General features: G+C 48.0%; 3 protein-coding genes across 3 annotated transcripts; 1 reads left to right on the top strand and 2 right to left on the bottom strand.

Annotated features, from left to right (window-relative positions):
• Positions 1-797: 797 nt before the first annotated feature.
• LOC123362024 (olfactory receptor 52E4-like) lies at positions 798-1,754 on the bottom strand. The gene has a single exon (XM_045002286.1). It carries the CDS (start codon positions 1,752-1,754, stop codon positions 798-800), a length of 957 nt encoding a protein of 318 aa, XP_044858221.1.
• Positions 1,755-13,311: 11,557 nt separating this feature from the next.
• LOC123348624 (olfactory receptor 52K1-like) lies at positions 13,312-14,274 on the top strand. The gene has a single exon (XM_044986203.1). The coding sequence runs from the start codon at positions 13,312-13,314 to the stop codon at positions 14,272-14,274; it is 963 nt and encodes a 320-aa protein (XP_044842138.1).
• Positions 14,275-19,461: 5,187 nt separating this feature from the next.
• Positions 19,462-21,042, bottom strand: LOC123348618 (olfactory receptor 51E2-like). The gene has a single exon (XM_044986192.1). It carries the CDS (start codon positions 20,845-20,847, stop codon positions 19,660-19,662), a length of 1,188 nt encoding a protein of 395 aa, XP_044842127.1. The 5' UTR covers positions 20,848-21,042; the 3' UTR covers positions 19,462-19,659.
• Between the last annotated feature and the right edge of the window lie 2,374 nt (positions 21,043-23,416).

Genomic DNA, 23,416 nt, shown 5'->3' with positions numbered 1-23,416 from the left:
GGCCTTGTACACAATCAGTATTCCCACAATTTCCAAATGGCACGTTTTAATCATTTCATTTTTCATTGCTCTTGTGATTGTACATATTGTGCACTATACAGTTTCTCTCTTAAATTAGTCTTTAACTTTGTCACGAAACAGGCATAAAGGTGAGGAAGACACAAAAAACAGGTGACCAAAAAGTTTGAGACAAGGTGACATTACAAGTGGAAGAAGGAGACTGTCAGGACATTGTTAAGATTTTTTAAAATAGCTTCTGAGTAACTTGCAGGGCTGAGATTCACAAAAAAACACCCCTGAGCAATGTAGGGCGATGTTTTTTAGCCTTCCTCTCACAACACAGCCGAGTTAAGTTTTTCGGTAACAGCGCAAGTAAAGTCGCAAGCTATGGTGGAAAGATACAATATACATCCGGGGGAATTCTGCGCTTGAACACACACAGAGGTGCTAGTTGGAGTCAACAGCAGCCACACTTGGGCAGCTATTCAAGGCTAACAGATAGGTAGATATGCAGATTGATGCTAGATGGTTGGAAGGAGGGATGGATGAAGGGATGGAGAGAGAGATTCATGTGTAGAATTTGGCCTCTGAGGTGGGAACAGTCTTTTACCAGGTGCTGTTGGGAAAAGGAGCATTGGTGATATTCAGTGTAACAGGAACCTTGGAGACTCTCGGGCTGGAAATCCCACAAGAAGATGTTCTCATGAAAGTTCTGGTGCTTCCTCCCTTCCAGCTAGGTTGACAATCCTGGCCAAGACCCAGAAGAACAGAATCACCATGAACACAAGTAATTATTTTTAGCAGAAGTTAATTCTGACCTCAGCTTTTGGATAGAATGGCCTCAGCACCCGGCCCCTGATCTGCTTGGTCTTCATGCCGTATATGATGGGGTTCAGCATGGGCGGCACCAAGAGGTAGAGGTCTGCCAGCAGGATGTGGATGTGCGTGGGGATGTTCTGGCCCCAGCGCTGCGTGTAGAAGGAGAACAGCGCCGGGGTGTAGAAGACCAGGATGATGCATACATGGGAGCCGCAGGTGCTGAAGGATTTCAGGCACGCATGCCTGGAGGAAAGGCTGAGGACGGCCCGGACTATCAGGATGTAGGAGATGGCGATGAAGATGGAGTCTGAGCCCACCACAAAGGTTGCGACCATTATCCCGTAGAAATAGTTGGGTGTGATGTTCCCATAGGCCAGCTTCACCATGGCCATGTGCTCGCAGTAGGAATGGGAGATGACCCTGGGCCCACAGTACGGGAGGCGACTGACCATGCATGTCAAGGGGGTCATCAGCCCAATGCCCCGCACAAAGACGGCCAACCCAATCTTGGTGATGATGGTGTTGGTGACGATGGTGGTGTAGCGCAATGGCTTGCAGATGGCGATGTAGCGGTCGAAGGCCATGGCCAGCAGCACCCCGGACTCCATGGCAGAGAAGCTGTGGATAAAGAACATCTGGACCACGCAACACTCGAAGCCAATTTCGTGGGAGCGGAACCAGAAGATGCTCAGTATCTTGGGCACGGTGGAGGTGGTGAGCACTAGGTCGATGCAGGCCAGCATGCAGAGGAAGTAGTACATGGGCAAGTGCAGACTCGGCTCTGTCATGATTACAAAGAGGAGGGTGAAGTTCCCCAGCAGGGCCACAACGTACATGGCACAGAACAGGAAGGCGATCCAGAAGTGGGTGGCCTCCAGCCCTGGAATGCCCATTAGGAGGAAGCTGGAGGGGTTGGAGTGATTGTAGCATGACATGGTGCACGGCCGGTTTCTAGGACCATTTCGGAGGCTGGAATTGAAACCACACGGCAGGTTAGTGTCGGTAATGAAAACGTTTTGTCGCTGCAGGTTGCTCCTCTCTGGACCCCAGTGCATGCAGAATGCCCCTGTCTGCCTTCTCCCATATGGAGAATTGCAGCCCCATCACCCCGGCCTCCACCAGCTCCTGGGCCTCCCCGGCTTCATTCACCACAGGAACCAGTTCTTAATGGCCGTCTTTTCTACAGCTCTCCCAGGATTTGCTCAAGCTGCGCACAAGGACTTTTTCTCTATGCTCTTCTCACTGCTGCTTCCCCTCAGAGCTGGACCACAGCTGTACCCCCAGTTCCAGTTTTGGGGACCTGAAACAACAACTAACCCAATGTCTGAATGGCTTTATTCGACAGCCCAGAAAGGTTTAAATGCAAGAGAAATGGAAGGTTCAGTAGAACCCTGAGATGGGGTCACAAATGGGGTCACCCCTATGCCTTAGAAGTGTGTAAAGAGCATCTCCTTCTGGGCAGGGGCGGGTGATGGCTGAGCCTTGTGGGAGCACTGAATCAGCACTCTCCCCAGGCCTCATCCATCACTTTTGGAGCAGCGTTAGTTGTGGGGCTGCCCCATGGAGGAGGTAGGGTTTCACACACCCTGGGCTGTAGCAGCCATCTTCTGGATGGACTTTGTATTTGTGGGGCCCTTTTGTCCTGCATTATGCCATGGAAACCTGTATCTCCAGGGAGTTAACTGAGGTCAGTGTGTGTAGATGACAACTGTAATAAGAATATAAGAACGGCCTTACTGGGTAAGACCAATGGTCCATCTAGCCCAGTATCCTGTCATCCAACAGCAGCCAGTGCCAGGTGCTATAGAAGGAATGAACAAAACAGGCCAATTTCAAGTGATCCATCCCTTGAGTGTTGTCCAGTCCCAGCTTCTGGCAGTCAGAGTTACAGGGAGACCCAGAGCATCTCAGCTAATAGCCAACGATGGACCTATCCTCCATGGACTTATCTAATTCTTTTTTTGAACCCAGTTAGACTTTTGACATTCACAACATCCTCTGCTAACATGTTCCACAGGTTGACTATGAGCTGGGTGAAGAAATACTGATGAAGGGTAAATAACACTTCCTGATTCACTTTATCCACACCAGTCCTGGTTTTATAGACCTATTATCTATCCCTTTACTAATGGTTCCTAACATTCTATTCTAGCTTCTCCACAGTGGCCTTGTCTTCCTTGAATGCTCCTTTGTCACCTCAGTCATCCAGTGGCCTCACTGATTGGCAGGCTTCCTGCTTCTGATGTACTTAAAACTTTTTTTGCTGTTAGTTTTGAGTCTTTGGCTAGTTGCTCTTTAGATTCTTTGTTGACCTGACTAATTATACTTTTACACTTGACTTTCCAGCATTTATGCTCCTTTCTATTTTCCGCAGTATGCTTTGCCTTTCAATTTTAAAGGATGCCTTTTTGCCTGCAACTGCATCTTCTACTCTGCTGTTTAGCCATGATGGCATTGTTTGGTCATCTTACTGTATTTTATTAGTTTTTTAGAATGTATTAGTATTTTTAGTTTGAGCTTCTAGTATGGTGTTTTTAAATAACTTCCATGCAGCTTGTGGGCATTTCATCTTTGTGACTATTCCTTTTAATTGAAGTTTAACTAGTTTCCTTTTTTTTATGTTAAATGCTACTGTGGTGGGCTTCTTTGGTATTTCTCTCCCACAAGAATGTAAATTTTAATTATATTATGGTCACTATTACTGAGCAGTTCAGCTGTATTCACCTCTTGGACCTGATCCGATGCACCACTTAGGATTAAATCAAGAATTGCCTCTCCCCTTGTGGGTTCCAGGACTAGCTGCTCCAAGGAGCAGTCCTTAATAGTGCCTAGAAATTTGATCTCTGCATCCCATCCGGAAGTGACATGTACCCAGTCAATGGGGGGGTAGTAGAAATCCCCCATTATTATTGAGTTTTCTGTATGTGTAGCCTCTCTATTATCCTGAAGCATTTCACAATCCCTGTCACCAACCTGCTCAGGTGGTCGGTAGTATATTCCTACTGCTATACTCTTATTATTCAAACATGGAATTTCCATCCATAGAGATTCTATGGTACAGTTTGATTCATTTAAGATTTTTACTATATTTGACTCTCTGCTTTCTGTCACACGCCACCAGCACAACCTGCTCTGTCATTCCAAAATATGTTGTACCCTAGTATTACCGTGAGCCATTGATTATTATTATTCCACCGAATTTCTACGATGCCTATTTATAGCAATATCATCATTTAATACCGGGCACTCAAGTTTATCCACCTAGTATTTAGACTTCTAGCAGTTGTATACAGGCACTTATAAAATTTCTCAATATTTATCTGTCTGCCTAATGAAGTTTCAATGATCGTAATACTTTAATAACTGCTCGTCTACAGTACTTTTTAGGCAGAGATCTCAAAATCTTTCACAAAGGAGGGGAAGTATTGTTCTCCTTAACTGTACAGGTGGGGAAACTGAGGCACAGAGCGGGGACGTGGTCAGCTACAGAATGGGAAATAGAACACAGGTCTCCGAATTCCCAGTGTACGGACTTAAACTCATTAGACAACGAGGGAAGCAAAGTCCTCCAGTGCTTAAGCGTCATATAGACTTTGTGCTCTAGGCCCGAGGATAAATCCCCTATCCCGAAACGCTCTGAGAATTTCAGTCTCACAGGCCAAGAAACATTTCAAAGCACAGTTACCAGGTTCACTTTGTGCGGTTTGCAGTTTAAAGGCAACCTATTTCAACGTCACTACTGGGGAAATGTCCAGATATTTTTCTCTCTGAGACTTGATTGTAGAAAGAATGGAGCCCGCAGGGTAATAAACTAGGTGAGCTTGGAGTTCTTTGAGCCGGGTCTGCAGCTGGTGTACGCAAGCACAGCTCCCCCTGACTGCAATGGGACAGTGCGTGTGCAGATGCCAAAGCCAGCTGGCTGGGACAGCCATGAACGTCCTTCATCTCTGTATCCCTGTGTCTGCAAAACCACTTCATTTCTCAGCCTCTCTGTTCCTGGCATTAAGTTATCCCCTGGGCAGCGCTGATACCCCCACTGGTTCCTGGCATTGTACCACATCTTGCCGTGTATAATAAAGCACCATGAGATGCATGTTGCACACTAGATGCTGTACCCAGGGTGCTGTCCTAGAGCCAGTTTCTCCTTGTGTTCACTGCTTCACTCTCTCCTTATGAATGCACATCCCCCTCCCCCATGAGACTCCGCACCCACTGTATTAGACCCTCACAATCCGGAGAAGCAGTTCCTGCCCTTGGGAAGCAGGAAGTTCAGAAATAGCCCATCCCTTTGGCTCACTCCCCACACGGACTGTCCCCTTGGCCTGGGCAGAAAATTCCTTCCCTAACTCTGCCTCTCTCCCGCAGACAGAAGTTGGTCCAATAAAATAGATTCCCTCCCCCACCTTGTCTCTCTGCGCACAGTTTAGACAGGTTTGACTGTGGGTTCCAATAGCTCCCCACAGACAACTCTTTGGACTCACAGGTAGCTAACTGCACCTCATTCACTTTGTGTGCAAAATAACTGCAATTTTTTTTAAATGCAAAACTGTTTGGGGATTTTAAATAGTGCCCGGAAATGGAAACTCACTTGGTAATAAATGAATTGCAGTAGAGCCCGGTGCAGCTGAGGCTGCAGCATTCGATTACCAGTCATTTGCCTGAGGGAAGTTTCCCGGTATTGGTAAAAAGCAGAACAGGAGCTGAGGGGCTAATTTTTAACCCTTTCCTCTCTAGTTCTTGTCTGCACATCTGTGCCGCCGATGTCCATTAGTGATGGGCTGGAATGTGTCTCCTCCCTGGATGTGCTTAGTACAGGCAGAAGCATGAGCTTAGCCAAGGCAGATACATTCCTCAGCACAGCAAGTGTGTTCTCTCGGGAGGTCCCTGGTACCTTTAGTAGCAGCGTTCGTTCTGTCTGGCTGTACCTGCTGCTCCCAGCAGTACTGCACCGGAGGGCCGGAGTTTGAAGAGAGCTTGGATGCAGTTTGTCAGGCGCTCTGTACCCATGATTAGCCTACATTTTCCCAGGAAGCTCCCCGCATGTGAAGCAGCATGTACCCGGCACATTCAGCAGCACAGCTCGGGCATTCTGCCTGGATGCACATAGTCCCTCTGGCCACATCCGTTTCTTGAATTCTGAGCACTTCCCATTCTCACATTGTCCTTTTCCCATGTTATTAAATAGTTCATTCATAAAGAGCCACATTCTGCTCAGTGACACGGCTGTAAATCCGGAGTGGCTCTGCTTTAATCAGTGGGACCATTTTATATTTACACCAGCGTGACATAGAACAGGATTTGGCCCAAAGTTTTCCAGTGCATTTAAAAATGATGCATTAACAGGGCCCCTGATTAAATCCGTACTGCCCCAACTCACCTGGCTCCGGCTGTGTCTTCTTTGCCTTCAGTGAATGCTACAGTCACACACAATCTGCATGATGCTCCAGTCTGCCGGGACAGCCTGCCTGGGGGTATTTATACCTCTTAAAGAAATCCTCTTTACTCCCCCAGCTGGGAATTCAGAGCCTTTCTTCATTACAGAGGAAAATCTGCTATCAGGCGTAGGGAATAGCCACAAATAGTAACAGTAAATTAACCCATTCCTATTTTACAGGAGTTTAATAGCTACATCTCTATTCAATAGTATGGGATTGATCTTCAAGAGAGGACGTGCTAGGGTGTGTGTGTGTGTGTGTGTGTGGACGTGCCTAGTTTAATTGTGCAAATACCCCTTAAGGCATGTCTGCATGAGGGGATCTGCACAACTGAGGGGCTGCATGCGCAAAAGTGTCTATGATGTTTGAAGACTTGTCCCTGCATGTTCAGGGCTCTGTTTAGGTTCGAATATAAAGTCATCAGTGCCCTTTCTGGTTAAGAGGGCGTTACCCAGGGTTTTCAGAACCCAAAGCAGTGGTAACTTAACTGCTTCACTCCAGGAATAAATCAGTGGGAACACAGTGCTTTTGGCTGATGAAAGATCGATACAAGTAAACGTGCTTTTATTTACAATGACAATGTATTAAAGCTCCCACAGACACTAGCAATAGGTTTAGAACATCCCATATCATTACCAAGAATTCGAGATGGCATCGAGTAGTTGACAGTAGGTCAGTGATGGCCGGTGGCTTCCCCACCGGGGAGCATCGTGTCAAGAAAAAATCTCTCAGGATAGCTTCTGAGAACAGCTCCAAAGTACACGCTATTATCTAGTCTTTTTTAACTAACTTTTACCAAACACACAACTCATAGGGGGTGGGTCATCACCTCTCCTAACTTCAATCAACTACTTATCAACAAACAATCTTAGTCATAATAAGTCATAATAAGCTTCTTTATCAAAGGTGCCCAAACTCATGGTCTCTATCTACTTATTTTCTTTCAGTCTCAATTTGTTGACTCTTTTCTCCCCTCCTCCCATTCTGCTTAACAGAAACTGCAAGTCTGCAGCTAGTTATGACCTTGTCTCCAGAAGCCCTGCTTGTTCAAATTATCACTTAGCTACGTGGTGTTCTATTTCATTAATTCATGGTGGCTGAATGCACCCAATATGGTTGCAATTAGCTTGATCAACATCTGGGGTTACTACATCCATCCAATCCAGGGCAACAAGGGGCAGAGTTAGGGTGGATGGATAAATAGCACCTTTCCCTAAGGATCTCGAAGCACTTTATAAACTTCAGTGACAACAAGCCTGTAATGTAAGTCAGTATTATCACCATTTTACAGGTGGGGAAATGGAGGCACAGAAAGGGTAAATGACTTTCCTGTGTGGACCTATAGTCTGGTCTCAATAGCTGGGATTAGAATCTGGCCCAGGAAGTCTTTGGGATTGCTGGAAACGGAGTCCACATCTCCTAACTCTCCTTGGTCTGCCTTAGCCGCAAGAACGTCCTTCCCAGTTCCCCAAAAGGCATACTGGAGAGGAGTGAGAGGTTGCATTTATTCTGGGAACATGGGCCAAAGAACAGTGCTTTTCCCCTGCTCAAATTGCTTACAAGTCAGCACTGGAGGCAGGACACTGATTTATGCATATACACATCAGCAGAGCACACTATCCCACACTCAATCCAAAAAGGTCCCACAAATTGGTGGACCCTCCAGTGCCCTACACCAGGAGATCCATTCAGAGACGGGTTCCCAAAAGCTCAGAACTGCTTGTTCTGTGCAATATGAGGAGATCATGGCCAGAGGTGGTTTGGCTGCAGCTGTTGGGTCCTTTCCATATTAGGAATCAAACGTGAGTCAGATATTCAGATGAAGTGCCATGCAGAAGTGGGGAAGGGACCTGCATGCAGTGAAGCACTTCCCTTTCCGTCTGGCTGTGAGGCTGCCTCAGCCTGCAGGACACAAAGGCCTCACAGATCCTACAGAAAAACAAAGAGACATGGGAACTTCTGGTGGGTTCTTGCATGTGTGCCACTAACTGTGGGGGAGAAGGAGAGACCTTCTGTGGGCAAGTCATTCCAACACTGTCCTCTGCAAGGTATCGTGAACCTTCCTCTGCGGCACCGGTTACTGGCCAGCAATGAGGGCAACATACTGGACTAGATGGATCTGGTCTGGGGACTTCTAGGTTCCTGCCTGGCAAGGCATATAAACCGCTATGTTCTAGTGGCAGGAAAAGGGCATTTCTACTCGGGCCCACTTCCTAGACCAGGGAAAAGCAGACAATTCTGCAACTCCGTTGCTCTCCCCTCTGTGGAATGGTGGATGGTGGATGCAAGGCAGAGCTCTAGGGTTCCATTAGCCACCTTCCACTCTACCGTCTGCAACACCCCGCCCCCCACTATCTCAGCTGGCACCTTGGTGACATTCCCAGCTGAGGACAAGCACAGTAGCCATAGAGAGAGAAAGGCCCAGTGGTTAGGGCAGTAATTTAGGAGGCCTTTGTTCTATTCTTCACTTGGCCACAGGTGACCTTGGGCAAGTCCCTCAGTCTCTCTGTTCCCAAGCTGTAAAATGGGAAGAATAGCTCTGCCCTACGCTGTTATCATAGCTGTGCAGTATCTAGAGCAGCTCATGTTCAGCAAGACCGGGGCTGGGAGAAGCCTGGTACCTTGAGTGAATTCTAATTTGGATCCTTACAGTCCAGCAGCCTCAATTTCCCCCGGTAGGAGATGTGATAGTGTCTGTGACAATCTCCTACACTTTCTGCACTAACCATGCGTGCTGTTTAGCGGGTGCCCAATGACTGTCTCAGTCAAATCGATACATGGTTCCATTTCAGTGCTGGCTACATATACACAGTCCAGGAGTGCAGGAATCTCTAATGGAAATTCCTGTTGCAAATTTTCACCTCGTTCCAAGTACCAGACTAAGATTTGTAACAGATCTACTGGTTCCTTCAGCTACGGATCCTCCAGTGGAAACCAAGAGACACTAGTAAAAGTCTACACAGACCAGAAGACATCAAGAGAGAGGAGGAGAAAGACCAGTTCAAGGATTCCTATGGAGTCTACTGGAATTTCCACCAGGGATAAGAAATCCCCCAAATATCAGTCCCAAGTTTAAAATCAACCAAGACTTTTTGAAGGTTTTGAAAAGCCGAGGGAACTCCACCCCACTGAATTGCTTTTTGTTTTCACTGCACCTCATCCCTTCTGGGGTCTAGCTAGAAATGGAAGCAGAAGAGCTGAAATCTCACAAGAATGGCTGCCTTGCCATATTGGCAGGTGGACTGCGGTCAGGAAGTGCCAGCACTGCCGTGAAACTGCCTCTTCTTAGGGTCCGTCTCCATGGCAAATCCCCCTCCCCTGTGGAGCAAGTCTTAGAGTCTGAGTGAACTTTCTCGGGCTCATGGTACAGGGCTAAAGATAGCAGTTAGCCCTTTCTGCTGGGGCTGGAACCTGGGCTCTGAAAGCCGGTGAAGGGGGAAGGCCCGGAGCCCGGACTTCACCCTGAGCAGGAACATCTTCACTGCTCTTTTAAGCCCTGCAGCCTGAAACCTGCGAGCCGGAGTCAATTGACCTGGGCTCTGAGATGCTGCCATATTTTGGGGGTTTTTTTCAGTGTAGACTTATTTATAGTCAAGAGGATCCACTTGTTGCACCGAATGTCTCCCCATTGTTCACAAGGTTACTGAATGCCTCAGGGGAGTGTGGGGCTGAAATGAGGTGAGATTCCTTCTTGGGAAGTTTACCGCATCCGGGAACTGAAACATCAGCACAGATGGGAAACTCTGTAGGGCACCTTTTCATTACACGTGTGTACAGCACCTGGCATGATGGGGCTCGGTTTCCAGGCTGAGGCCTCTCAGCACTATCCCAATGCAAACTAAAAATAATAACATAAGGAGGCCGACTGTGGAGTAAATATCTCTGAGGCTGTATTGCCTTTTCGCACTCCTAAGGCCTCTCCCCATGAGTGGTGTGCAGTAGCTAGCTTGTATTCGTAGTGACTGTTCAATATTCAGCCAGAAAGCAGCTGCAGTCGATTTGTCCAGCCAGGGTGACCCTCTCGCGTAGCCAGTGAAGGTACTCCGGACACTAATGGACTCCCCAGGGTGGATACAGCCTCCTAAGGGAAGTAGCAGAGAGTTCATTGCTTGGGTTGTTTAAAACGAGACTGGGCAGAGCACTGGGGAATGTACCGTAATGATCAGTTCTGCAATGGCGGAGGGATCTTGGTCTAGGAGGGACCGAAAATGGCTTTTCTATCTCTCATTCCCACGACGCAGGAACAGTTTCTTTTCTCCCAGGACTGAAGAGAAAGCGTTAACTCTGTCTGATGCAGAGGACAAAGTGGAAGCAGAGATTCCCAGCTGAACTGCAAGACCCCCCTGCTGGGAGGAGGCGAGTTCTCTCACCCTGGCTATAAATCCACCAAAGGCAGGCAGCTCCGGGTGAGCCTCACACAGCCCGTGAGGGAGAGCGAGGCCCTAGGAAAGGAAGGGAGCACTGCAGGATTCTGGTGAGTTCACCCATGAAATCCGATTCATGTGGGCAAAGGAATTGTACTGTTCTGTAGCCATAGACGGGTCTGAAGCAGAACCTCAGATCCAAACACACCCACATTCTGGGCAAGTTCAAAACCTGATCCAAATTCTGCTGCTGTATATTTTAATTTCCTGTTTCATCTGCAGTTTTGTATCGTTCCCCACCTGACCCAGATTGGGTGCCTATCGATAGGGGTGTTCAGCACCTCCTAAAAATCAAGCTATGTGCCCAAGCGTGGATGAAGGCAAATACTTTCAACACCCAAGATTGAGAATGTGGTGCTGAGTGGCTCTTTAGACGTTTCACAGGCAGATGACCTCTCTTGCCTTTAGCGTTGGTCTTAGTTCCTTTCTGTTAAGGTGCCTGTATTCTGAAAGGGGTTGTGGAATGCAGTTTATGTGAAAGAGACTATGCGGCTTACATTTGAGTCTTGCTTTTTTTTAAAACCTGGCCTTCCGTTCTGAAGGCATCATTTGCACCTGGAAATAGCTGCCCCCACAAATCAGATGGGTAGAGGCCTCCGTGCCCACATTCCTGCTGGCAGATCATTGTGGGTGCAAACAAAGGTGGAAAGCGCTGAGAGCTAATGATGGGATGGAGTCAGGAGCCACGTGTTAAAATTCCTCCACCAAATGACTGGGAAGTTTGGGGGGATTTTGTACATTCTCTAGATATTGAGAATTATTGACCTTCAGATAACACTCAGAATGTGCAAGGCACTGTACAGACACACACACTATCTCACACACACTCACACATGCACACACAGATACTTTTCTTCATCAACATTAAGCCCTCTGTAACATACGGAGGGGGAGATAAAGGAATACAAACCAAAATATGGACCATTTTTCCTACCATTATATGCATCTGTTATGTTAAATACATGCATATCAGCTCTACCCAGTGGTCCATTGTTCCTTGGCTGAGTGGGTCTTGAGGATGGGTCTGAAGCAGGAATGGGGAGGGGGCTGGTTCAGGGAGGCTATTCTATGCTAGGGAGGCAACGTGGGAGAAGCAGACAGGTAGGTGCTCCGTCCCTGGCAGAGTGGAGGGGAGAGGGGACAACACAGGAAGAGAACTGAGTGGATCAGTAAGGAGACGGAGCTGTGAAGGGCCCTGAGGATGAGGACAAGGAGCCTGTGGAGGGATTTCATGGTTTGGAGGTGTGAGAAGGGGCATGTGGACCAGAGTGGAGGAGGTTGCCGGAATCAAGGCTGGAGATGATGAGGAGCTGGAGATGGAGCAGAGTTTTTGTTGTGTAGATAGAAGGGTAGGATCTTAGGAACATGATGGAACATGATGGAAAGTGACGTGACCTCCACACTCAGGTCAGAGGGGTCAAAGATGTCTGCCAGGTTGTAGCCCTGAGTGACTGCGAGGCTGGAGGTGTTGTCAGCAGTGATAGAGATCGGGGAGAGGAGAGGGCTTGGCAACAAAGGCAATGAGTTTGCCCCACTCCCCTCCCTACTCCCCAGCGTAAGAGAGAGTAGGCTGGGGTCAGGGGGCTTCCCTTGGAATTCAGTCCCTACTCAACCTTGGTCAGAAATACCCTAACCGTGCTGCAAAGCCCATATCTACTGTCCCAACTTCTCACCTGGGCAAGTGTAGGAGTCAGGGGGTGGGTCACTGTCTGAGGGAAGAAAGGGTTTTGCTAATTTCTAAACTATCTGGGTTTGGCTGATTTGCTTGATATGTTCTGTGGTCTGGGGCCAATCCAGGTTGATCTTGCACAAGCACCTAACACTCCAAAATAGCAAAATATCATTTGAAATCTGAAACTGCAGATGTAAATGGAGTGCGAAGTTCATCGTGTCTCCCCCAAGCACTCAGGTACTCTGGTGATGGCACTGAAAGAAACACTCATGATAATGCAAAAGGTAATGTAAAGACACACAGGGAAAATTGGAAAGTCTTCAGAAAAAAAGGGTTGGCATCACAGATCTGATGTGTTGAGCCAGCTCCAGACCTGATAGAAGTGGCCTGTTGAAATAATAGAGTGGTAGATTTTTAAGGCAAGAAGGGTCCATCATGGCCATCTAGCCTGACCTCCTGCATATCACAAGCCAAAGAACCCACCCGATGATTCCTGCATGCAGCCCAGTAACTTGTGGTTGAGCTAGAACATCTCTCTGAGAACATCCAATCTCTATTGAAAGCCCCCGAGCCATGGAGAACTTACTAAGCCTCTGATGGTTCTCTTGAACTGGTTAATTCTGTCTTAGTTCCAGTAGCACAGTTGCATCTAATTCACAGTTTGCACTCTGAAGGCTTCAACTTCCAGCCACTAGAACTTGTTATGCCTTTGCCTGCCAGATTCAAGAGCCCTGTGGTAACTGATATCTTATCACTTTGTACTTACACCCCTGGATCCAGGCTTTCATTAATTTGAGGTCCTCGATATTTACTACCCAAACAATGTTTCTATCAGCGCCAGACCTTGTCATCCGTTCCCAATGGAATTGCACCCCGTGAGCCAGACACATGTGCATAGTGTCTGTTCACCATCTCCTATGTTTTATTGACAGGACAGACATTGATGTGAAACTTGCAGAGGATGCTCCTGCAGGGTAACCTGTCAGCTCCCAATGGCACAGGCATTGATCCATCAGTGTTCTTCCTGACGGGCATCCCGGGGCTGGAAGCTCTGCACCTCTGGATCTCCATCCCCTTCTGCTCAGTGTTCACCGTGGCCCTTCTAGGAAACTGCACCCTCTTGTATGTTATCAAGACAGATGCCTCCCTACACAAGCCCATGTTCTATTTCCTCTCCATGCTGGCCGTGGTCGACCTGGTTTTATCCACAACCACTGTGCCGAAAACACTGAGCATCTTCTGGGTTAATTCCAGGGAGATCAGCTTTAATGCCTGCCTGGTGCAGATGTTTTTCATTCACTCGTTCTCCACCCTGGAGTCTACTCTGCTGGTGGCCATGGCCTTCGACAGGTATGTGGCCATCTGCAACCCCCTGAAATACACCTCCATCCTGACCAATTCAGTGATAGCAAAGATCGGGCTAGTAGCTTTGGCCCGGGCTGTTCTGCCAGTGATCCCTCTGCCCTTCCTCCTCAGGAGGCTGCCCTACTGCGGGTCTCACGTCATCTCCCATTGCTACTGTGAGCACATGGCCGTGGTGAAGCTGGCCTGTGCTGAGACCAGGTTTGATAACATCTATGGGATCGTCGTAACTGTCTTCATTGTGGGGCTGGATCTGATGTTCATCTCCCTATCGTATGTCAAGATCCTAAGGGCTGTCTTAAGCCTGGCATCCAAGGAAGAGCAGCTCAAGGCTTTCAGCACCTGTGGCTCCCACCTTGGTGCCATCTTAGTATTCTACATTCCTGTGGTCCTCACCGCAACAATACACAGATTCGGGAGCCATGTTGCCCCGCACGTACACATCCTGCTGGCCAATTTCTACCTCCTCTTTCCTCCCATGGTGAACCCCATTGTGTACGGTATGAAAACCAAACAGATTCGTGACTGGGTGCTGCTTCTGTTCCGAGGGAAAAGCTTCTAGGCTGACCAGGAGGGGGCTGCTGAGTGATCAGGAAGCGGAGGATGCAGGAGAGGTTTTCTGAGTTAATTAGACAGCATGTTTGTGGGGGCTTTGTGTACACTGGGATGGGAACTCCACCTCTGACTCACAGGGAGCCATACACTGTCCCCTACATGAGCTTAGCGCTGCTGGCCGGAAGGTGATCTTGGCCATGACCTTGTCCTCACTTGGCCCCGTCTGTGGAGTGTGAAGGAGTGTGAGGAGTGTGAAGCCTCCTTGCACCTTCTCTTGCTTTGCTGGAACATCTGGCCTTTATTATTGATACTTCCAGGCACGGCCATGGACATGTATGCTGCAGTAACAAATGCTGTATCTGCCCCTGAAGTTCAGTCACCGCTGAGATGTAGCAACACACCCGGGGCCATTTAGGCACCAGAATAAGTGCTGAGTGCTGGGCTCTTCTGTGCCAAATGTGCCACCATGGAAGCTGCTGGTGACAACCTTTTCTAGGGGAAACCTGACCTTAGTTGTGGTGTCTGAACATTTGAGAGTCTGCCCCCAGTGGTTTAACCCCACCACACAGAAGCACAACGCACTTCGAAACTTGCCAAATCCTTACCAGCATGATCTCTGGCACAAAGTGTTCCAAGTTAACTTTCTGATACTGACAATATATAAATGAAACAGAGTGGGGTGTGTGTGTGTGTGTGTGTGTGTGTGTGTGTGTAAAATACTCAGGAAAAAGTCTTGCTCTGCTTTGCTATCACCTTTGTTCCTGTTGCCTAATATATGCTGGGTAGCATATAGATATATACCACATTCATAATATGTATTATCTGCACCGTATCTATATACTAGTTGTATACATTAAGAACGTTAGCCACAAATATTGTAACAAAAGAAGTAGATAAGTTAAAAAAAGAACGAGATCAATTCATACCCTATGAGTCAGGATGGGCAGGGATGGTGTCCCCAGCCTCTGTTTGCTAGAAGCTGGGAATGGGCAACAGGGGATGGATCACTTGATGATTCCCTGTTCTGTTCATTCCCTCTGGGGCACCTGGCATTGGCCAGTGTCAGAAGACAGGATACTGGGCTAGAAGTAGATAAATTAAAAAAAGAACTAGATACGTTCATGGAGGATAGGTCCATCAATGGCTATTAGCCAGGATTGGCAGGGATGGTGTCCCGGCCGGTCCTGGAGGCAGGAGACCTGGCTGGAGGGACCCTGGGCTGAGGCATGGCCCGGGAGCCCCGCTGCTTACCCCGACCCTGCCAGCACCAGACTGGCTGGAGGCGAGGAGGGAGCCTAGGACTAGGGTGGCAGGGGGTGCAGGTGGGGTGGGGGGGGACAGCCCAGGGCTGGGGTGGCAGGGGGTGCGGGTGGGGTGGGGGGGACAGCCCAGGGCTGGGGCAGCAGGGGGTGTAGGTGTGGGGGGAGAGAGAGCCCAGGACTGGGGTTGGGGACAGCCCAAATTTTTTTTGCTTGGGGCGGCAAAAAACCTAGAGCCAGCCCTGACTGCCACACAGCAGCACAATGCACCAGGTCGAGAGAGGGGGGCGAGGAACGGTGCATCTGCCTCAAAGGGCACCTCGAAACTCCCCAAATCCTTACCAGAGTGATCTCGGGTCTTAGTCTATAGGCTTGTTTGCCAGCCTGAGATAGAATTTTGGGGTTGACTTTTTCATACACATACCTTATACTTATACGTGTGAAGAACAATGAACAAAGACACCGTGTGTTGCATTTCCCGCAACCAGATGAGGCGTTTAGTACAATGGGAAAAGATAAGGGATACAGCTAAAGTGTTACTGGGCACGGTGGGAATGTCATATATGAGCGCACGCTTAAAGACCGTCTCAACTCCTTTTCTCAAGCAAGGTCAAGCAAGCAGTTAGGAGGGAAAAGAGCAGTTGGGGGGGAGGAGGGGAGAGGCATAAGAAACACTAAAAGCCAAAGAAACCCAACCTCACTCCTTACCCCTCCCATGGGGTACAAAAGAGGTGGGATGAAGACCCCAGACTCACAACCCTCCAAAACGGAACATGACCATGACTTGTAAGCGGTGTGACTAGGGGTGTGCACTGCAGGTATATTTGGGCCTGCTAAGGAGGAGGAGGTGGGAATGGGGAATAGGGAATGGAGGCGAGGAGTGGGGAAGAATAGAACACTGGGGAACAGACTCTGCCGGCGTGTAGAGCTGCGGACGTGTTTGCTTGGAACTAAACCCAATAAACATCACCTTGTCTGCACGTCGCACTTCTGGGCTTCTGCTTTCTGTCTGCGTGACAAGAACCAGGGGAGGGGGTGAAGGGAAAGCCCCCTAACAACTGTGGTCCTTATCCCAGACCAAGAGGCAATCTTCTGAGTATAGATTCATAGATTCCAAGGCCAAAAGGGACCACTGATCATCTAGTTTGCCCACCAGTGTAGCACAGGTCAGAGACCTGCCCCAAAATAATTCCCAGAGCAGATCTTCTAGAAAAACATCCAGTCTTGTTTAAAAGTTATCAGTGATGGAGGATCTACTTCGTCCCTTGGTAAATTGTTCTAATGGTTAATTACTCTTACTGTCAAAATTATAGGCCTCATTTCCAGTCTGAATTGTTCTAGCTTCAACTTCCAGCCATTGATTCATGTTAGATATTTCTCTGCTAGACTGAAAGTCCCATTATTAAATATTTGTTCCCCATGTAGATACTTATAGACTATGATTAAATCACCCCTTAACTTCTTTTTGTTGAGCTAAATAGATTGAGTTCTTTGAGTTTATCACTATCAGGCAGGTTTTCTAACCCTTTAATCATTCTCGTGGCTCTTCTCTGAACCCTCTCCAATTTATCAACATCCACCAGAACTAAACACAGAATTCCAGCAGTGGTTGCACCAGTGTCAAATTCAGAGGTAAAATGCCATCTCTATTCCTACTCAAGAGTCACTTGTTTATGCATCCCACGACCAACTCATTAAGAGCCTTGAACATAAAGACCAAGATCTTGGACTTGATGCAGTTTTCTGTGGAAAGGAAGTGCAGTGAGGGGATGGCAAATTTGAGGCTCCTATGCATTTTACATTTGTTCACTACTTCCTATTTTTCCGTAGATGGATTATGATGTCCTTGAATGTGTTCATTATTTGCCACACACGCCTCCAGAATAACTTTCGGGTTGTAGCTTGTTCATGGGTTGTTTGTTAAGAGAGTTGGAGATGAGGAATCTGAGCTGTTTCGCTTGAACACATGGGTCACCTGACATGTTCCTGGTCCCTTACTGGAGAAACATGACTCTTGATCAGGTTCCTGATGTGAAATTTGGCTCCTATCAAGTTGCTTCTTGTGAATACTCAGCCATATTTGCTTCAAATTCACTGTTTCTGCACATGTTCCTGCCAGAAAACTTGTTTGCTAAAATAGACTTGGAAAGTGAAAGCAAAAGAGCCATGAACATGGAGAATTCATTTGAAAATTCATATGACTATTAGCTGATAACTTTTTGCAGTGTTCACCCAGCTCAGCCACTAATCGGGGATAGATTGGATCTCAGGACCTAGAAAGGGGAGGGTGTACAGCTACTTAACAAGCCTCTGAGCCATCCAGACCTCCCCACAGGGCAACCTCTTGTAACCGTGCCTCTGTGAGCCACAACCGAGAACGCCAAATTCAGGACAAACTGCTGAGAAATAAGGCAGATACACCCCAAGACTGGTGGCTAATCCCCCATAGGATATACTAACCCAGCAACAAAAGTAAACTTCTGTTTCACCACACTGGCTAACAAGAAGTCATAAAAGCAGTTTCCTTAGGCACTCCAGTCCTTGAATTACCACCGAAAACACCAGACTTAGAGATGAGTGGTTCTTTAAAACCAATCTCTTCAAATAAAAGATTCTTCTGATCCCAAAGGACCAGCCACATACCTAGGTCAATATATAATTTAGATCTTTCACCAAAATCACGCTGATGCCAATTCTTTAGTATCTAAAATCTAAAGGTTTATTTACAAAAAGAAAGAAAGGTGAGAGTTAAAATTGGTTAAATTAATCAAATACATACAGTAATTGAAAAGTTCTTGGTTCAGGCTTGTAGCAGTGATGGAATAAGCTGCTGGCTGGATAAGTCTCTGGTTGCTTCCAAATCATTGGCAGGACCTCAGTCCATTGGTTAGATGCTCCCATTAGTATAAGTCCATAGTCCAGAGGTTTGAGCAGGAAAGAGGCAAAATGGAGGTGTTTCCAGGGCCTTTTATAGCTTCTGCCATGTGCAGGAAAACCCACTGTTTCAAACACAGCCCTCAGCACAGCTAGCGGAAAATCACAGGTGACAAGATGCGGTTTGGAATCACATGGGCAAGTCACATGTCCATGCATAATTTTGTTTAGTCACAGCAGGAAAGTCCATTAGCTGTAGATAGGCATCTCCTATGGTCCATTTTGAGGTAAGCGTCCTTTTGATGGGCCACTCCATTTGAATAGTCCCTCCAAGATGTGCTGTCTAACTACCTTGTGGGCGTTACCTCAGGAGCAAACATTTGAAATCCAGGTACAGAGCCAATACTCATAGCTACAAATACAAAAAATACACACGCATACAGATAGCAAAATCATAACCAGCAATTCATAACCGTTTCATACACATCTTACATGTCACATTGTGTACAAGATTTGTTGCAAATATATAACAGTGGTTGCAACAATGATCTACATGGTCATATTTTAATCAGATAACGTCAAACCTCTCTATCCAGGTTCCTGGGTTGGTTCCCGTCACCATAGTGTTGGCTCTTGTTTCAGAATGAATGTGCACTCTCAGGTTAGGTTCATTATTTGTGTTATTTGTGTTGTAGCAGTGCCTGGGAGCCACGGTTATAGACCAGCTGTTGTGCTAGGTGCTGTACAAACAGAACAAAAGGACAGTCCCTGCTCCAGAGAGCTTCCAATCTCAGTACACCGCTACCCCGCTATAACATGACCTGATACAACACGAGTTCGCATACAGCGTGGTAGCAGCGGGGCTCCAGCGGCGCTTTAAAGAGTCTGGGGCTCCGGCTGCTGCAGGGAGCCCTGGGCCCTTTAAATCACCACCAGAGCCCTGCTGCCCCTACCCTGATATAACGAGGTTTCAGCTATAACGCGGTAGGGATTTTTGGCTCCCCACAACCTCATTATAATGGGGTAGAGGTGTATAAGACAAGAGAAGACAGGTGGATACAGAAGACAAAGTGGAGGCAAGTGTCTGAGTGGCTCCTTCATTATCAATCTTAAGTTACAGATTCATGGATTCCCAGGCCAGAAGGGACTGTTGTGATCATCTAGTCTGACCTCCTGTGTAGCATAGGCCAGGGACCTGCTCCAGAATTATTCCCAGAGCAGGTCTTTTAGGAAAATATCTCATCTTGATTTAAAAATGGTCAGTGATGGAGAATCCACCTCAGGATCCGTCTGCGTATCTGTTTGGTCCTCGCCCCGTAGACAATGGGATTCAGCACGGGCGGCACCAAGAGGTAGACGTCCCCCATGACAACCTGAACCAGCAGAGCAAGGCCTTTCCCAAACCTGTGCACCACAGACAGTCCAATCAGTGGCACGTAGAAGCCCAGGACCACACAGAGGTGGGCCACACAGGTGCTGAAAGCCTTGACACGCTCCTTCCTCGAGGACAGCTGCAAGACAGCCTTGATGATCATGAAGTAGGACAAGGCAATCAGTAGCGCATCGAGCCCCATCACCAAGAGAATAGCAGTCAAGCCATAGACGACATTGACCGTGGTGCTGGTGCAGGCCAGGTTCATAACGTCCTGGTGCAAACAATAGGAGTGCGACAGGACGTTGGAGCTGCAGAACGATAGGCGAAGAATGAGCAAGGGCAAAGGGAGGAAGAACAACACGCCCCTAGCCACAGCGGCCAGGCCTATCTTCGTCGTCACCGGATTGGTGAGGATGGTCGCGTGCCGCAGAGGGTGGCATATGGCCATGTACCGATCCCAGGCCATGGCCAGCAGGACGGTGGACTCGACAGCGGACAGGGTGTGGATGAGGAACATCTGGAGCAGGCAGGCACCGAAGCTGATTTCCCTCCAGTCAAACCACAGGAGGGAGAGCATTCTGGGCATGGTGCAGGTGGACAGCGCCAGGTCGATGGCAGCCAGCATACAGAGGAAGATGTACATGGGGGCATGGAGGCTCAGCTCCGTCTTTACAATGAACACCACCGCGCCGTTGCCTACAATGGCCACGAGGTACATGGAGCACAGAGGGATCGCCAGCCAGAAACGGGCAGCTTCCAGCCCGGGCATGCCGGCCAAGACGAAGGAGGAAGGGCTGAAGTGGGTGTTGTTGGGAGAGGGCATGGTGCGCCGGCTGAAATCCAGTGATGCTATTCCATGTTGTCTCCCCCCTCTGCCAGGGACAGGGAAACAGTATTGTAATGAAGCACGTCTGGTGATACTGCGTCTGACGGGATCACGGCAAGTAGGTGCCACTAACCCTGGGCGGTGGGTGAACCCCTCCTTCGGGGAGGCTGGCCCACCAGCCTCGCCCCATCCGCCCCAGGCTTCCGGGTAGAGGGGGAGTGAGGGCAGGGCCTCGGGGCGGAACATGGGTGGGGCTATGGCCTGGGTCGGGGGAGGCTTAGCCTGCCCTGGCCTTTGACACCCGCCGCCCAGACTACTAACAATAAATTAGCTTCCCAGTTCTGGTCAGCACAGCAGGCCCAGGGCTTCCACCCTGAGCCCCGAGCCCTTAGCTCCTCCTTCAGGGACCCACCACAGGCGTTAGCTCCACTCCACTGTGCTTCCCTTCCCCAGACACGGCCTGTGCCAGTCACCCTCTCTCCCTCTGCTGGCCTCTTGCAGCCCTCTATAGACCCAGGTGTCGCCCAGCCCCTTTCAACTGGCTGGATTGGGCTCTGACACGGGCGGTGGGAGGGCTGGGCCCAGGTCTGATAATAGGGATCAGTTCCCCTGTGACAGGGACAGGTCTGACTCTTGGGTCAGGGGTAGGTAGCCCCATGGAGAGGGCTGCAGGGGGAAAAAACACATGCGGTGCCCATTGCAGAATGTTTCAGTTGCTTCTCTGGCTTGGATGCCCTGGGGACATTCCATTTCCCTCTGTCCTGCACCTCCAGGCACTGCAGTCCATGCTGAGATTTTAAGGTGCTAATATGTAATCTGTAGCACCTGCTCCAAGCAACTGAAGACCATTAGGAATGGTGCTTGGCTGCAGGATAATATTACTTTTACTTCCTATGTGATGAAATGGGAATTTTCTGCAATATTTTTATGACCCCTATGCGTGCCTCAGTTTACCCTATAGGTTGCATTGTTACCCAGTTGAGGAGGAAAGGGATTAAGCTTGATCTCAAGGCAGCCTAAGAGACATAGGAATGAATATCACCCAGTTGTGTGAGCCAGGATGGGTCGCTGCAGAGGATGTGAGGGAGATCCTCATACCTGAGCTATTCTTTTTAGGTGACAAATCTGAGGAACTGTGCCAGGTTGAGGTGTCTATAGAGGAGGTTTTGGAATAAATTGATAAATTAAACAGTAATAAGTCGCTGGAACCTGATGGGATTCATCCAAGAGTTCTGAATGAACTCAAATATGAAATTGCAGATCTACTAACTGTGGTATGTAACCTATGGCTTAAATCAGCCTCTGTACCAGATGACTGGAGGATAGCTAATGTGATGATAATTTTAAAAAAAAAGGTTCCAGAGGTGATCCCGGCAATTACAGTACCAGTCAGCCTAACTTCAGTACCAGGCACATTGGTTGAAACTATAGTAAAGGACAGAATTATCCAACACATAGATTAACATGATTTGTTGGGGAAGAGTCAACATGGTTTTTGTAAGGGGGAATCATGCCTCACCAATCTACTAGAATTCTTTGAGGGGGGTCAACAAGCATGTGGAGAAGGGGGATCCAGTGGACACAGTGTATTTAGATTTTCAGAAAGCCTTTGACGAAGTCCCACACCAAACACTCTTAAGCAAAGTAAACTGTCATGGGATTAGAAGGAAGGTCCTTTCACGGATCAGCAACTGGTTAAAAGATCGGAAATAAAGGGTAGGAAGAAATGGTCAGTTTTCAGAATGGAGAGAGGTAAATAATGGTGTCCCCAAGGGGTCTGTACTGGGACCAGCCCTATTCAACATATTCATAAATGATCTGGAAAAAGGAAGCAGCAAAGAATCCTGTGGCACCTTATAGACTAACAGAAGTTTTGCAGCATGAGCTTTCGTGGGTCACCCACGAAAGCTCATGCTGCAAAACTTCTGTTAGTCTATAAGGTGCCACAGGATTCTTTGCTGCTTCTACAGAACCAGACTAACACGGCTACCCCTCTGATACTGGAAAAAGGGTTAAACAGTGAAGTGGCAAAATTTGCAGACAAGACAAAGTTATTCAAGATAGTTAAGTCCAAAGCAGACTGCGAAGAGCTACAAAGAGGAATTTAATAAAACTTGGTGACTGGGAAACAAACTGGCAGATGAAATTTAATGTTGATAAATGCAAAGTAATGGACATTGGAAATCATAATCCCAACTATGCATATAAAATGATGGGGTCTAAATTAGCTGTTAATACTCAAAAAGGAGATCTTACAGAATAGAAAGGAACTGAGGTCATCTAGTCCAATCCCCTGCTTAGAGGAAGACTAATCCCCAGACAGATTTTTGTCATAGATCTCTAAATGGGCCCCTCAAGGATTGAATTTACAAACCTGGGTTTAGCAGGCCAAGGCTCAAACCACTGAACTATGCTTCCCCTTAGAGTCATTGTGGATAGTTCTCTGAAAACATCCACTCAGTGTGCCACAGCAGTCAAAAAAACTAACAGAATGTGAGCAACCATTAGGAAAGGGATCGACAATAAGACAGAAAATATCATATTACCTTCATATAAATCCACGTGTGAGGGGGTGTGCTCACCACTCCAGTGCCTCCTCGTGGCCAATATCGGAATTAGCTCGGGTAGCCAGTGTGCCCTGCTCTGGTGGATCTGATTTTCATCTCCCTATCGTATGTCAAGATCCTAAGGGCTGTCTTAAGCCTGGCATCCAAGGAAGAGCAGCTCAAGGCTTTCTGCACCTGTGGCTCCCACCTTTGCGCCATCTTAGTGGTCTACACACCAGTGGTTCTCTCCTCAACAATACACAGATTCG

The sequence above is a fragment of the Mauremys mutica genome, chromosome 1 (genome assembly GCF_020497125.1).
Source record: "Mauremys mutica isolate MM-2020 ecotype Southern chromosome 1, ASM2049712v1, whole genome shotgun sequence".
In the NCBI taxonomy this organism is placed as follows: Eukaryota; Metazoa; Chordata; order Testudines; family Geoemydidae; genus Mauremys; species Mauremys mutica.
The sequence above is the reverse complement of the archived record's forward strand: the minus strand, read 5'-3'. Positions and strand labels throughout refer to the sequence as shown.